Below are 17,000 nucleotides of genomic sequence, written 5' to 3' on the forward strand. Positions count from 1 at the left end.
CTGAATCGTCGAAACTTCCTGCAATTCGTGAGAAGTTGATGATAGATTCATCAAAACGTTCTCAAATTGTCGTAAATCAGACGGACCTTCCGATAAGGAGTTGGAAATAGATACGGTACTTAGCGGAGAATATGGAGTGTTCGATAAAGAATTTGAACAATAGGAACGTCCACTTTCTTCATCGATGTCTATTATCTCGTATTTGGTAATTATATTAAATATTTTACTTTTGGTCAATGACCTTGAGCGCGTGCTCAATTTCCTGAGGGACACTTCAATATTTTTCGAAAATGATGATATAGTAATCCCTCATTATCCGCAGGAGTTACGTTCTTATTAAAATGGCGGATAATGAGGCTAGAGATTAGACACCAAAAGAATCAAATTTTTAAAGAATTCAAACTAATATGAACATACATATAAGAATATGTAAACATTATGTAAGTATATACATATATGTTATTTTATTAGTAAAAACATAAATATTGATGCAAACATAAAATTCGTTACACAGAATGACATAGATATGCACTGTATACATTTGTATATGTATATAATACATATGTATATACATACATAAAATATAATTATTATTATGCAGAAAAAAACCCGAGTTATGCAAGTTTGTTTTCTTTTTTGTTCAAGTTCCTTTTTAATTTCTTTGTAAGGTCCCAACAAATGATTTATTCCCTTCTTGAAATTTAGTCCTCTTTCTACACTTGGATCTAACTCGACAACGACACTAGTTAGCTGTTCTGCTAATAAAAAGACATCGTTAAGTGATTTCATTGAGAAATCTGGTTTAGAAATTTCTTTTTCCTCTTGATCTTCGACTCTTGATTCGTCAGGTATTGAGATAATGTCTTCTAGTTCTTTCAAAATTAGTTCTTGTTGCTGATCATGATATAAGACCATTTCTTCTATGTCGGATTTATTACTATCATCAAAACCTTCGCCTTCTATATTTTGTACTACGATTACTACGTCAGCTATCACCCCGTTTATATCTAATGACTCACCGTCAGCTACAATTTCTGGCCGTAGTTTTTTCCAACAAGCATTTATGGTAGACGGCTGAATTTTATTTAAGTACTCCTTGATATTATAAATGCATTCGGAAATATAATTTTTCCAGCTTTGGGCTACTGTTAATTGACTGATCTTCCATATTCTTTAAGAAATTCCTAAAAGTTCTTCACGCGTAGTAAGCCTTAAATACTGCGATTACGCCTTGATCAAGTGGTTGCAAAAGTAAAGTGGTGGTAGATGGTAAAAACATCACTTCAACATTTGAGTGATCCAATTTTATGGACTGGGGATGTCCTGGAGCATTATCAGTAAACAGTAAAATTTTAAAAGATATGCTTTAGATTTTAAATAAGCCTGCGTTTCCGAAATGAAACACATTTTGAACCAATCGTTAAAGATTTCTGCGGTAACCCATGCTTTGTTATTAGCCCTCCAAACACTAGCAAGTTGTTCTTGTTCTTATCTTTTAAAGCTGAAGAATTTAATGATTTGTATACAAGTAAAGACTTGATCATGTAGCATTGGCACAAAGTAACAGGGTGAATCTGTCTTTGGCAGCTTTAAACTCAGGTGCGCTTCTTTCATTTTTTGATACGAATGTTCTTGAAAGCATCTTCTTCCAAAATAAACCACTTTCGTCAGCATTAAACACTTGTTCTGGCAGATATCCTCTTTCCTCTATAAAACGGCTGAACTCGGTAGAAAAACTGTTGACTGCAACGTGGTCAGAGGAACCTGATTCATCCACAAGTTTAACATTATAAAGGGAAAAAGGTTTTTTTATCATTTTCAAACCAGCTTTTGCTCGCAAGAAATTATGAATTATTACTGTTTTCACCAAAAAATTGTTTAAAATGTTCATAGAGATGCTTAGCTTTTTCTCGGATGATAAGGGAACTTAGAGGAACGTGTTTTCTTATTTGATCTTTGATCCATATATTTAATACCTTCTCGGTTTTCTGCAGCCTAATGTCCCGCGATGTAGTACAAATTTTAGTGATCATCGGAGCATTTTCTATTATACTATGGCGTATTTTCTCTTCACACTTTTTTTATTTTACGAATACTAGTATTGGATTTATTTCACAACCGTTTAAGTAAAACTAGGGTTTTATAAAAATAGCATGTATTCTCTGCCACTCTTCTCATACAACACAGTCCCTTTTCCTATTTTATCCCCGGTCACGAGCACTATCCCTCAACTAACACCTCTTCCCGGCTATCTACCACTTAATTTATGGTATTATGATATTTGCCGTGGTCGAGCCTTCCAAGAATTCATGGTTATAGTATAATTGTCCTCTTGTTCTTTCTACCCAGATGTTATATACTATGTCCCTAACACTAGATTCATTCATGCTATAACTCCTAGCAACGGATGCTATACTTTCTCTTTTTCTTAGTTTGTCTAACATTTCAATATTTTTTAATAATGTTAAGACATTTTTCTTTCTTTTTATACCCTTTTTTAATTGAGACAACATTAACGTAAAACGAAGTAAAAAGTCTAAATAACGTGAAAAAAATCTTTAACTAATCGAATGTAAAACGCACACTAATTTAACTAACTTATCTTAACCTGCTACAGCTATTACTAACAAGCAGCAACTGGCAAAGGAAGGAAAAGTATCAGAAAACACCGAAAAGGAGCGACGCAGGGTTCAAATATTATAGCATTGTGGAGCGGGGCATTTGAAAATAATGTCGGGGAGGCACACAAATTATTCGATTTTTCCATTATTCTTTTAGTAGTTTATTATTTAAATATTAAAACCAGAACAAGACACTAAACACTAAACTATAACTAAGATACCGACGAATTCACGGGCTTCGATCATCCGTCTAGACCAGTACCTTTCCCTTTTTCCACTGCCCTCGCTAGGCCCCGTGACTACGTCCTGCAATTCTAAAGTTATCCCGATTGCGGTACCTTCACCCCAATACGTAAACAAATAATCCTAAAGAGTAGGCGTAAACATAAACATTATCATTCACCGACATATACAATAGTACATAATACATTTTTATTTTACTTCACCACGCTGCCGCGGATAACGAGGGATTATTGTAATTTCTCTCCACGCAAAATTCTTGACACGGTAGACTTGCTGATTTCAGAAGCACTTTCACTTCTCTTAGTACTTAACTGAAGATTTTCTACTATCCATACTAAAACTTCATCCTCTTAATCTTCCGATATAATCCTTGGTCGTCCGCCTTCATTTTTTGCATAGAATGATCCCGTTCCACCTAACCTTCTGTGTATTGTTTGAAAAAACTTGCGTTCTGAAACCACTCTATTACGATACAGTTCAGAATATCTTCTTGCCGCCGATCGAGCATTATAATTGTTGGAGTCTTTAGGAAAAGACGTTCTGACACAAGGTACTACTTTATACGTGGATACCGCCACGAAAAATCAGGATGGTAGTCGATAAAAAAACACTACCGTTAACGTTAATAAAGTCTATAATTAGAATGAATGATGGCTTTATCTGTACATGAGGCGTTCGAACATGAAGTTAAAGTATTATTCGAATTTGGAGGAATATTGAACCTAAGTTTACACCTCGACTTCCATTCTAAATCTGCCAAAAAAAAGGAAAACAGGGAAAATAAGTAGAATTTGGTATTTGCCCATTTTGTTCTGATTGACCAATCAGAACACAGATTGGGCAGGTTCCCACGAATTTGGGATTTTTAAATTAAATGAAAAAAAACGGACCATTAAAGGTTTTTACAATTAACGTCTTAACATATGCGACTCTGCGAAGGGCCAAATTACTGATAATGATTGATGAATGGCGACCGTCACGGTGTGTTAAAAGTACTCAAGAATATTTTTACCTATTGGTTCTCACGGTCAAACCAAAACATCCCTCAAGTTGAGCGATTTATGTACACATGTTGGTTATCAGTTAGATTCGAATGAGGCATAACAGCTCGTTTGGATGGGTATCAAACATAATTGGTTTGTGCAGAAACATAAATCATGTCTCTTAACTCACAATTACCATCGTGCCATTTTTAAAAAAGAAAGCTTGCTGCAAAAAATAATGGTAACATTTATGCGACATGTTGCATGTAGGTGATGCCCCCTTGATGCTACATCAAAACCGATGATTACATTTTGTGTATAGTATAAAAATATGCAAGTCCACAAAATTTCAATAATTTATCTTAAATGATTCTCAAATAATTTATGATTTTCCAAAAAAAAACATTTTTTTGTGCACTTTATATTTTCTTAACTAGCAATATTTGATACAGTCAAGTTGGTGCCAAATGTCTAATTTTTACATGTACGATCTCCACCAGCTCTGTGTGTGTTATGGGACATCCTGTAGAGGTTTCACGAGGCGAATAACAGTTTGTGATGGCTTGCTAAGTTTTTTTCTTCGTTAGCTAAACCGAATCTGGTCGAATTTCTCCCTACATACAGATATGCGTTAGACATGTAACTTGTCCTAGTATCTGTCAGACACATTATCTTTAGGCCGTATTTACAGAGTTTATTTGGAATAAACATTTTAAAAGTACATCTTCCACGAAATCCCACAAGCATTTCATCGACACAAACTGATATTTCAATGGAGTATGAATTTTGAATGTTACTTATGAATAACTGAAACAGTTCCTGTATTCCTGCACCGGCGTATAAAGTTTTCCTTTCATTTCTGGTGTTAGGATTATCAAACTGAAACACTATTAAAATCACAAGAAATTGTTGCAGGAACATAATTGCTCTAAAGACATCCCTTCCTTTATCATTGGTATCAAAAGACTGCGCGCATTTTCATGGTTGGATTTGAATATTGAGGTATACAACAATAATCCTAAAAAAAATTTCAACTCTATTTCGTCGATGTCAACTAATTCTCGTTTATTATTTCGACTGTATTTCCTCCTCATGCTGCTCAACTTATGGTTTGTTCAGGTTATGATCAGATCACACATATTTTGAAAAAGTATCTTTTCAAAATCTTTCTAAGGATTGCTTGTGTCTTCAATACCAAGACGAGTCGCCGGTGTACGTAGAATATTATGTTGAGGTGTTCGAACATTTCTAACTGGTCCTGTTTTGCTCCACTTGAATCAATTTTTTCCATAATAAAATACCTTTTATCTTTTTTTATTATTTAAGTCACTGGCAGATGATATTGCTCTCAAATTTTCCTCTTCAGAATCTGATTTTTGCAGGTCTTTTTCTACAGCAACCTCATCTGAGTCGCCCCCTTGTTCGCTGCCCGTCTCATGATCGCTAGGTACAAGAGCCTCCTCATTTACCTCTAAGTTACTAACGTCACTGTTTTCTTCTTCGCACCACTTATTACAAAGTTCTTCAAAATTTGGATCATAAATGTTAGTGGATTATCTAGAACTAGCCATAACGAGTTAAACCACTTTTATACCACACACAATGACATGGAGTCTCATAGACTTCAAGAAACTCGTAGCTCGAAATTCGAAAGCGGCGTGGCGTCACCCATCTGGTTGATAAAAGTATATTAAAACCTAGGAAGGTTCTGAAGGGGGCAGCTCTGGAAAAAAATAATGTTGGGGGTTATGTCATAAATTATAATGTGTAGAGTCTCAGACTCCATGTCAGCAGCTAAAGGTTAATATCGCTACATCAAAAACCATTAAACTTCGTACTTGAATTACAATCCCTGGCCCTCCAATTTTTGGTAAAGATGTCTGAATTATAGTAAAGGCAGTAGTAACCATCTCCCAGCAATATTTTACGCGAGCAGTTATTGTTGATAACGAAAGTCTTTTAAATTTCTTACACCAACGGAAATCCGTTCATACGAATGTCTATGAGGAAATCCAAAGAGTACCCTATAGTATAGAGTAAACAATAATAATGTGTGAATGAGTAATTAAAAAAACATTTACTTAAACTTCTTGTCTGGGGAAAAGTAACTGTTTTCAAACCATGTTCCTTTCGCAACAGAAAAACTAGAACGACATTGTTGTCGTTTAGAGTATCTATACATTTTCAAATCGGTGTCAGAAACATAATAATACGAAAATATTTCAAAATGACTTTGATGGCCTTTACATTTTACCCTGCAATAACGAGGTCGCGGTATCAAACCTTCATTTTTCGTAAACTCATAGACTTCGCGCCTAGTTTTTAGAAGATCCCATTCTTTTATAGCACCACAAAACATTATTGACTGGCACACTGTTTATTTATTATAAATTATTCGCACACTATTAATTAACTAAATATTTTCAACATTATATTTCTACACTCAACGAAAGTAACGCAAAAATTAAATTTTTTTATAAAAAATATGTTATGTACATATAGCAATAGAAAATTCGAGGCAACAGTTTTTTTACTTCCAACAAAAATATTTCCCATTTTAATTTGTAAACAAGCGAAATAGTATACGCGTATACATAAAATAATAATAAACCAATAAAACTTTCTGAACCTGAACTTATTTTTGTACTTACCTATCTATTCACCAAGTTCGAATAGATTAAGGAATCGTCGCCCTTAAAAAGTATAAAAATTGTAAATTATCCGTAATAGAAGATTTCAGTAAAAAACCTATATTTCAATTTTTTTTAAAGGTTTCATTTAAACGAAAGTTTGAAAAAACTGGAAATTCTCCGTAATGGAACAGTTCCGTACAATGAGAATATCACTCTTGTGCTAGTATAAGGATTCCTAATAAAACTATATAAATTATTTTTTAAAGCAAGGTTCCATCTAAACTAAAGTTGAGCCTGGAGGCTAACGAAACAGGTGTTACCATTTTATCAATATTTCCCCTTAATTGTGAGCACAATGCTTATACAGCGACAAGTGACGGGTCAAAAAAATTCATTTTCAAAAAAACAAGTCTTTCCATTAAAAAAAAAATTCATGCACTCCAAATGTGGAAAATTTGGATATTTTTTTCATACCCTGTATAAAATTTCTCGACAATTAAAAATTTATTCTAGTAGAACGACACTTTGTTTTAACTGAACAAGTTTTCAAATTATTCAATTAATACTATGTGAATTTATTGAGAATTTAAAAAAACTTATTTTTTTCCACATGTTACTTTAAATTGAATTAACTTATAAACTGCAAAGATTCTTTATATTTTGTAATAAAAAAAAATACTCATAGAAGCAAAATTAGTATCCATAACAAGATATGGGGCATTTTCAATTTAAAAAAATGCATTTTTGTCACGTCATGATTTTATGAACAACCCTGTAACTTCGAAAATAAAAAAAAAGAAATCCATGAAAACTTTTATGTTAAACTTTTTTCTACACCTTTCAGCTTTTGAAATAAGGTATTGGACCATCTTACGTAGCCCACCTTATACAACTCATTGTAAATTAACTTTTTTACCTGTAGAATACAAATCTGGGGTCTCGAGAGTACCTGAATAACAAGTTAATAAATAAGATTTTAAACAAAAAAAAAGAATTAAAAACATTTAACACATTAAGAATCACCGATCCTGGATGAATTATTTCGATGAATTCTACGTTCGGTTCAAGTATCAGTTCTGGTTCAGACGAATCGACCTTAATTAAAATTTAGAAATAATGTTAGTTATTATTAACATTTGATAGTTTAGCATTTTTTTTAGAATTTAAGTGTTCTTGTTCACTATTTAGTTGTAAGTACTGTAGTTTATAAATATCACATTTTTCTGTTGAATTTTTGTTCAATAAAGTTACATTAGTTAGGTTTTCAATAAATCTTTAATTTTTGCTAATACAGTACAACTCTAATAATCCAGATCAATAAAAACCAAGGCAATCCGAATTATCGCAAACTTCAGAATAGCAAACAAGACAATAATGGATCTACAAACACATTTATTATACAGGGTTGCTCATTAGTGCGTCAAAGTGCGATATCTCAGTAAATATACATTTTGGAAGGAAATGTGTCTTAGTAAAGTTTTTGGGGAATAAAAGGCACGCATTTTTAAATTATTTTCAAATGTACAGGGTCTGTCATAAAAGTGTGGTAGTACCAAATTATTTTTTTTCAAATGGAACCCCCCAATTTTTTTGCCATTTTCGGATTTATCGTCAAATTTTATGGCTAGTTTATGAAATAGGTCTTATATAAAAAATTTACCATTTTCGAGTTATTTGTGAAAATTCGAAAATTTTGATAGCTGCAAGGTCTCACGGAAATCAATGCTGTTCCCTAACCGTTGCGAATTTTGGAATCGATCTTATGAGGCTCCAAGGCGACATAATAAGCTACGTTTTGACATGTTTTAGTTTAATAAAAGTTTTCCATAACTCTCGAAATAGGCCTCCGAAGTTGCACGACTTCAATCCTCAATAACTTGCTTATTTCAAATAGAATGCCATACTTTTCTCGACGGCATCGTGATCAGAATCCAAAAACCTACAACTTTTGTTAACATTACCCTATCTTTAAACTCAACCGTTTCTGAGCTGCCGAAAATTGCCCCTTTTTTACATCTAAATTTGTATTTGAAAAGTCGCATCGGTTACGTCACCATACGCAAATTTTACGCGATGTCCGGTGACGTCCAGTGTCATTTTGACGTTTTCCATGAGTTTCGATGACTGTATTATTATTTTTATATTATTTATAACCAATTATTATTATTTATTTTTACAACATAATTTGTATCTACAATAAATTCTTAAACTGTCCTCCATTTCGATCAGAAACCAATTGAAGTCTTGCCAGGAAAGACCTATTTACTTTTTGTAACATCTCAATGCTTACGATATTTCTAAACGCATGAATTATGCGTTGTTTCATATCTTCTGCAGTAGTCGGAGTAGTTTGGTACACAACATATTTTATGTGTCCCCATAGAAAAAAATCTATTTTTGTTAAGTCTGGCGATCTTGGTGGCCAAAAAACGGGTCCGCCGCGGCCTATCCATCTACCTTCAAATTCTTGATTTAAGTACTCTCTGACATCTGCCGCAAAGTGCGCTGGAGCACCATCATGTTGGAGCCACATATTTTCCCTCAAAACTAGAGGAATATTTTGCAAAAGTTGGGGCAAATCATTTTGCAAAAAACGCAAATATTTAACACCGTTTAAATGTCCGTTAAAAAAATGTAGCCCAATTATAAAATCGCCTATAATACCATCCCAAACATTTACAGTCCACTGCCGCTGCGTATTCACTGATCTTACTATTCTTGGATTTTCCATTGAATAATAATGGAGGTTATGACGGTTTGGACTATCATTCTGAGTGAATGTTGATTCGTCGGAGAATAATACTTTTAGGAAGAAGTTAGGTGTTGTCCTTTCCATTTCTAACCCCCACTGACAAAATGTTCTTCTAATCTCCAAATCAGGCCCCAATAGTTCTTGATGGAAGGATATACTGTAGTCATGAAACTTGTTTCTTTTTCAAATTTTACTAACGGTAGATCGAGGAACATTGGTTTCCTTGGATATTGTTGTTGAACTGGTAGAAGGCTCCGAAATTACAGATAGCAAAACATTCAACTGATCTTCATCGCTTGTCCTCTTAGTCCTTTCACATTTTTCATAAGTCACATTGCCTGTTCTAATAAAACTTTCCTTAAGTTTTTCTAAACTTCTAACCGAGGGTTGCCTTCTATCAGGATATTTTTGAGCATACATCCTCTGAGTTAGTATCTACGACTTTTATGATATTTTAGAAAGAAAACACAGACATCAATAGAAATAAACAAAGCATTTGTTTTTGTTTCCATGACAACATGTAGCTGGTTAACTTGATCAAAATTTAAAAAATGACACTGGACGTCACCGGACATCGCGTAAAATTTGCGTATGGTGACGTAACCGATGCGACTTTTCAAATACAAATTTAGATGTAAAAAAGGGGCAATTTTCGGCAGCTCAGAAACGGTTGAGTTTAAAGATAGGGTAATGTTAACAAAAGTTGTAGGTTTTTGGATTCTGAACACGATGCCGTCGAGAAAAGTATGGCATTCTATTTGAAATAAGCAAGTTATTGAGGATTGAAGTCGTGCAACTTCGGAGGCCTATTTCGAGGGTTATGGAAAACTTTTATTAAACTAAAACATGTCAAAACGTAGCTTATTATGTCGCCTTGGAGCCTCATAAGATCGATTCCAAAATTCGCAACGGTTAGGGAACAGCATTGATTTCCGTGAGACCTTGCAGCTATCAAAATTTTCGAATTTTCACAAATAACTCGAAAATGGTAAATTTTTTATATAAGACCTATTTCATAAACTAGCCATAAAATTTGACGATAAATCCGAAAATGGCAAAAAAATTGGGGGGTTCCATTTGAAAAAAAATAATTTGGTACTACCACACTTTTATGACAGACCCTGTACATTTGAAAATAATTTAAAAATGCGTGCCTTTTATTCCCCAAAAACTTTACTAAGACACATTTCCTTCCAAAATGTATATTTACTGAGATATCGCACTTTGACGCACTAATGAGCAACCCTGTATACATACATATTACCTACAAAATAGAATATACATTTTCATATTATGTACATACAGAACAGTTTTATTCTGAATTAACGAAGTAATTTTCAATTTTTGTTTGCTTTACTTTCTTTTGACCAGCGAGGAAAGCCATTTCTTTTAGCTTTTGAAGAACTAAAATATCCTGTATTGAGACTTTATTTGTTTCCGCCCACTTCAAGCATATATTGAATGCTTTCACTGCTTCTTCATTTTTTACGTATTCTATCTTTGAAGTCACTTTGGTTTCGACGTCGTTCTAACTATCACTGACATTTTCTAATCCTGCTTCCTCTAGAGGCAGTAAAGCTTAATTTTCTTGAACCCATTCCATCACTTTATTATTTGTTAAAGTCTCATCACCTAACATATCCAGCATATTGGAAACAGTAGCAATTTCCTTCGAAGCATCCATAAGTTGTTATCTCAGTAACGATAATGGAACTAAATTTTCTGCTTCGTACTCCGAATCTCTGTTATCTTAGGGAAAGATTAGTTTTCACAATTCTTAATGGCTTGTGGGGACACCTTTAACCAAGCATTGTAAAGAAAACCGACAGCATTTTTAAGTGACAAGTTGTTTAAACACTGGGCTATTTCTTCATTTTCCTTTGACAAAATATGGGTCAACAAACTTTTACGGTGAAATAATTTGGCCAAATATATGGCATTTTGATCTAAGGGCTGTATTAAAGCAGTACAGTTTGGAGAAAGAAACATGACCATAAAACACCATCTTCACTTGCCATTTCTACTGCTCCATGGCTAGTTGCATTATCTACTAACAGTAGAGTTTTTTCAGGCAAATTTACTCGTTTAAGGGGATTTTTAACTTATCGAATAAATGATGTTTCGAACCATTCCTCAAGTATGCCAAATGTCATCCAGGCATTTTTGAAATGCCTATATTCAACAGGAAGTTCCGCCTTTTTACAGGCTCTGGGGTTTTTTGATTTGTCAATCGCTGCAGTTTTAGTTTATTCGTTCCGTTGGCATTTGTACAAACCAAAAAAGTTATCCGTTGTTTAGTTATCTTTCGATCAGAAGCTGTTCTTTCTTGAGAGCGTATCATTGTGTTTTCGGGTAGCATTTTCCAGAATAGAACCGATTCGTCAGCATTGTACACTTGTGACTCTCACTTAAATTCAAAGACTGCATTTTCGTTTTTAGTGTTGTGACAAATGGTTTCACTACAGCTTGGTTATTTGACAATTTCTTACCACAAACTTTCAGTACTCGCAGACCGTGGCGAGACCTAATATTTCGTATCCAACCCCTGCTTGCTGTAAAAGTATTATTTCCATAGACGTGCGTATAAAACTGTTTAGTTTTTGCAGTTAAAATTTCGTAAGAAATTGGTACATGATGTGCTCGTTGGGTGCAAAACCAAGAATAAAAAAGTTTTTCCACTTCAGGATACTCTGCTAATTTTAACGTTTTACGCTTTCCAAGGCTTGGGTTGTAAATTTTCTACAAATGTATGAAAACCAAAAAAATTAGTATGCTTACCGAAACACTTTTTACCATCCGACATCTTTTGATTTTCGCATGATTTTTCTTAATGTCGGATACTGTTGACGCACCAACGCCATACTCAAAAGCAAATTTTTTCTCGCTTTCACTTCGATTTAATCGGTTTAAAATTTCTGATTTCTCACTTAACAATAATGTTTTGTATTTGTGTGTGGACGGCATAGTGCATACATAATCGATGCATTACGCTTGATTCGATGTTGCACACTAGACATGAAGAATTAATATATATGTGAGCTTTCATATAGAAGGTGATACGGGGTTGGATATTAATTAATTTAAGGCAAGAGCAATAAACCTGTTATCTTACAAGGATGGAGCTACGTCTTATCCTTGGGCATATGTGGTATGTCACCGACACCTAAGAGTGCCCATTGGAGATTGACTAAACTTGTACTAGTTAAAGTAGATCGTTGCCTTGAAAGATAAAGAGGGTTTGTTTATCATATGGGGGTGTGAAGAGAATGACTAAGGGATGTAAGCGTGGGAAGAATGTAGAAGGTTTAGCGATTATCTTTTGAAGATAAACAGATGCGCGGGGATGTCTCCGCCACCTTGTATGAGGGGGGCATTCTTTTCCCAATCTTGGTCGAATAAAGAAGTCTTGCTTAAATTCGTGTTTTTTTTATTTTTTTAAGAAGGAAATATTTTTTTCTTACATATATATACATATATATATATGTGAGCTTTCATAAAGAAAGCCATATGGGGTTACTTATCAACCTATTCAATGTAAATGCAAAAAACATGTTGTCCCATAATATTGTAACCTATCCTTGGACATGTGCGGAATGTCACAGGCACCTACTGGTGCCCCATTGTAAATTAGAAATGGACTAAACTTGTACTAGTCAGAATAGATCATTCGTGGTAAAAGATAAAGGTCTGTTTATCATCTCGCCTAAAAACATATGGAGGTGCGAATAAGATGATTAAGGGATGTAAGTGTGGGAAGAATGTGGGAAGTATGGTGACAGGCTTTTGGAAGAAAAGCAGATGCACCTGGGGTGACTCTCACGCATCAAAAAGGGATTCATTCGATTCCCGATTCTAGAGAAATAAAGAAGTACCGCCTAAACTTGTGTTTTTGTTTCTCTACGAGTTAGGGAACTTCTGACATATATATATACAGTTATGGCCAAAAAAATAAGAGCGTCGTTTAAAAAATCTATTATAAGTAATAACATTTACAATATTTATTCTAAAAATATACAACTTGTTTCAAAATATTGTTCTTAACATCTACTTCATCTATCTACTACATCATCTTATTTGCAATACTAGACTACAATATATTACAAGACACAAGAAATTCAAGAATTTTATCGAAAATTCGAGTGGTCAAAAAAATAAGAGCGTTTAGAAATAGCTCTCAAAACTAGAAAAAAACATATAAAAGAACAATAAACTAATCAAAAATGCCGTAATTACAATATTATACTCAATATTTGGTCGGATATCCTTTCTGGGATAATACTGCAGCGCATCGTTTAGGCATGGAGTCTATCAACTTGCGGCAGATTTCTAATGGAATAGAATACCAGATTTCTTGAACATTTTTCCATAAAAGTTTCACGTTCGTTGTTTTTTTTAAAGCTACACGACTTTTAAGAATTTTCCACAAATTTTCAATCGGGTTCATGTCCGGGGACTGAGATGGCCAAGGTAAAATGTCAATACTTTGAGAATTCAACCACGCTTTAACAACTTTGGCGGTATGTTTAGGGTCGTTATCATGTTGGTAGATCCATTTCAATTGCAGATTTTCTTCGGGTAAGGCAACATAACATTTTGCAAAATATCCAAGTAAATTTCTTTTGTCATGTTTTTTTTTATCAAATAAATCGGACCAACTCCTTCATACGAGAACGAGCCCCAAACTTTAATATTGCCTCCACCATGTTTAATAGTGCAAATTGTATTTTTTGGGTTTAGTTGTTCATTTATCCGACGTCTCACAGTTACTTTCCCATCATTTCCGAACAAATTAATTTTGGTTTCGTCCGAAAAAAGAATGTTTTTCCAATGCACACGATTTAAATTATTTTTTGCAAATTCAATGCGACGTTTAAGATGTATTTTATTTAAAGAGGGCACTTTTCTCGCAATTCTACCATTATAACCGAACTGCTGCATTCGTCTTCGAATAGTTCTAGCACTAATTGGTAAGTTGAAATTTTGTTTGGCAGCTGTGGACGTCACAAAAGGATCTTTTGCCACTTCACGTATTAAACGAGCATCTTCCCTACTTGTAGTTTTACGTTTCCGGCCTCGGGACTCTGGTTTTTGCTGCATATCTTTTTCTTTTAATACTTTTGCCACAAGAGAAGGAGATCTATTAAGTGGTTCACAAATAAATTTGTAAGTTTTTCCTCGTTCACGCAACTGTAAAATTATCCGACGCTTTTCACTACTGCAATGTTGATTGCGACCCATTTTACACAATTTTTAAACACAATATTACACACGATAAAGTACTCTGCGTCTTTTATTTTCAAAGAATCTTAATTAAATAACTCTTAAAACATTCGGGTCCAGGGATTGCATCTTCGGCCATCTTTTGCTCTCGATTTTCCTGTTTTGTTTACAATCATAACTAACAAATAAATCCCTCGTACCAGACTAAATAATTCTGTAACAGGACATGAACTGGTGTCTATAATATTTGGTTAAGTTATAACAACAAACATAATTCACACACGAAACCATTAAGTGACGAATATACTTGTATTTCTGATGTGATTTATATCAAATACCCCAATATCCCTAAACGCTCTTATTTTTTTGACCACTCGAATTTTCGATAAAATTCTTGAATTTCTTGTGTCTTGTAATATATTGTAGTCTAGTATTGCAAATAAGATGATGTAGTAGATAGATGAAGTAGATGTTAAGAACAATATTTTGAAACAAGTTGTATATTTTTAGAATAAATATTGTAAATGTTATTACTTATAATAGATTTTTTAAACGACGCTCTTATTTTTTTGGCCATAACTGTATATATATATGTACATATGTTCTTCTGTATGTGTCATCGGGAATAACACATGTTTTAACCTGTTCGAATGTGCAAAAAAATAAGTCCGGACTATCAAAACAATGAAAGTCCGGATTACAACCTACGTAATGTACAAGTCAGTGCGGATTACCGAGCAATCCGGATTACTGGAGTTGTACTATAACATAAATGAAAATTACCAAACAATTACTGCACCCATTCCAACTTTGCTTGTTTGCAGCAAACTGGTCCCAAAGTATCAAATTTGTCTGTTTTAGTCTTAAGAATTTAATTGACTATCAGGTTTTTGATGAATTATAAAGGAGTTATTCCGTTATGAGTAATATAGGGAAAATATTCCTATCGGCAAGACACTTACCAGCTCGAACTTCTGGCAAGTATGCAACTTTTACCTATTAAAAATCTGTTTTGCATATATCGGGCCTGATGCCCATGAATGATCTATTCTCTATCAGTTATTAGGTTGTTTCACATGAAATGTCCGAATTTACTCGTGACTTAAGAGACTATAACTTTTTCAAAAATTATATTTAATCGAAATATGCACCATTACAATCTGCACATTTAGCCTGCCATTTAGTGACAAGTTTTGCAATTCCATTTTCATAAAAATCATTGCTTCTACTTTGAATAAACTCCTTAAAGGCACTTTCTATAGTGGCTTGATCAAGGTACCGTTTTCCGATGAGGAAGTTGTCTAGGTGTTTAAAAGTGATAATCCGTCGGTGACAAGTCCGGCGAATATGGTGGATGTGGTAGTGTTTCGTACTCCATTTCTCTGAGCTTTTTCACGGTTCTTTGCGAAACATGTGGTCGCGCGTTGCCATGAAGAAGGATTGGCCCCTTTCTATTGACTAATGACGGTTGCTTAACAGACAACTTTCGATGCATTTCGGTAAGTTCGGCACAATATTTCTCTGCCGTAATGGTTTCACCCGGTTTTAAGAAGTTGTAATGGATTATGCCCCCCATTGACCACTATACAGTAACCATAGTCTTTTTTGGGTGCAAATTCGGTTTAGGCATGTGTTTTGGATTCTCATCGGCATCTAACCATTGTGCAGAGCGTCGTCTGTTGTCATACAGCATCCATTTTTCGTCGCACATTATAATGCGATCCAAAAACGGGTCTCTGTCGTTTCGGATCAGCAGAGAATTACAAATTTCCTGGAGCGTAATTTTCTGCCGTTCATTAAACTCGTGCGGGACCCACTTATCCATCTTCTTTACTTTCCCAATCAGCTTTAGGTGCCGAGAAATTGTTGCGATGCTAACGTTTAGCTCTTCTGAAAGTTCTCGTACTGTTTGGCGGGGATTTGCCTCAACCAGCGCACCTGCAAAACTTCATCATTCAGGGCACTCTTTGGTTTACCACGGTCTTCAATTTCCAGGCTCTCGTCTCCAGATTCGAATTTGGCATACCAGCGACGAATAGTGCGTTCATTTGCAGAACCCTCCCCAAAAGCACAGTTGATATTTCAGGCAGCTTCTACGACGTTATACCCACTTTTCCACTCATACAAGTACAAGACGCGAAAATCTCTTGGATACATGTTAGACATGATCGGTTCAAAAATGTGTCAGAACTGTACACAATTCCACAAAAAAATATCAGATAAGAAACAGCACACTCTCAGGTTTGAAACGATATATTTGGCGCATAACTAGAAAAAAGTCTTGATGCAAAAAAAGACGAAAGAAAAGTTAAGGCTTAAAATCCGACATTTCATGTGAAACAGCCTAATATAAGTGTCTATTCAGGGTCTAGTTCCCCCTTTTAACATATCTCGAGGCCCAATTTTTTTTTATGAGTGACGGGTCAATAAAACTTGATCACTCTATATTTTCTCAACCAACACATTTCACGACGTTGTGGTTCAAACTTTTATAATCACGTTGTACAGGTACGTTTTGCTTAATATATTTTCTGAAACCATAATTTCA

The 17,000-nt window shown here is 34.4% G+C and overlaps 2 protein-coding genes and 1 pseudogene across 2 annotated transcripts; all 3 read right to left on the bottom strand.

Moving 5' to 3' along the window:
- Positions 1–4,028: 4,028 nt before the first annotated feature.
- Positions 4,029–4,941, bottom strand: LOC136410110 (piggyBac transposable element-derived protein 4-like). The gene is made up of 3 exons (XM_066392078.1): positions 4,748–4,941; positions 4,386–4,706; positions 4,029–4,134 (listed from the first exon to the last, which is right to left on the bottom strand). Exons 1-3 carry the CDS (start codon positions 4,939–4,941, stop codon positions 4,029–4,031), a joined length of 621 nt encoding a protein of 206 aa, XP_066248175.1.
- Positions 4,942–11,569: 6,628 nt separating this feature from the next.
- Positions 11,570–12,196, bottom strand: LOC136410111 (jerky protein homolog-like). Its single transcript, XM_066392079.1, has 2 exons — positions 12,026–12,196; positions 11,570–11,971 (listed from the first exon to the last, which is right to left on the bottom strand). The coding sequence occupies exons 1-2, from the start codon at positions 12,194–12,196 to the stop codon at positions 11,570–11,572; spliced, it is 573 nt and encodes a 190-aa protein (XP_066248176.1).
- A 3,316-nt stretch (positions 12,197–15,512) lies between these two features.
- LOC136410112 (histone-lysine N-methyltransferase SETMAR-like) lies at positions 15,513–16,534 on the bottom strand (annotated as a pseudogene).
- Between the last annotated feature and the right edge of the window lie 466 nt (positions 16,535–17,000).

The sequence above is a fragment of the Euwallacea similis genome, chromosome 7 (assembly GCF_039881205.1).
Source record: "Euwallacea similis isolate ESF13 chromosome 7, ESF131.1, whole genome shotgun sequence".
NCBI classification, from domain to species: Eukaryota; Metazoa; Arthropoda; class Insecta; order Coleoptera; family Curculionidae; genus Euwallacea; species Euwallacea similis.

Coding starts and splice junctions, on each gene's coding strand:
- LOC136410110 (XM_066392078.1), bottom strand. CDS start 4,941: ATGAGGAGGAAATACAGTCGAAATAATAAACGAGAATTAGTTGACATC. Junction 4,707..4,747: donor TGTTCCTGCAACAATTTCTT/GTGATTTTAATA, acceptor TCCTAACACCAG/AAATGAAAGGAAAACTTTAT. Junction 4,135..4,385: donor CACAAACTGTTATTCGCCTC/GTGAAACCTCTA, acceptor GTTTTGATGTAG/CATCAAGGGGGCATCACCTA.
- LOC136410111 (XM_066392079.1), bottom strand. CDS start 12,196: ATGCCGTCCACACACAAATACAAAACATTATTGTTAAGTGAGAAATCA. Junction 11,972..12,025: donor AAATCAAAAGATGTCGGATG/GTAAAAAGTGTT, acceptor ATACATTTGTAG/AAAATTTACAACCCAAGCCT.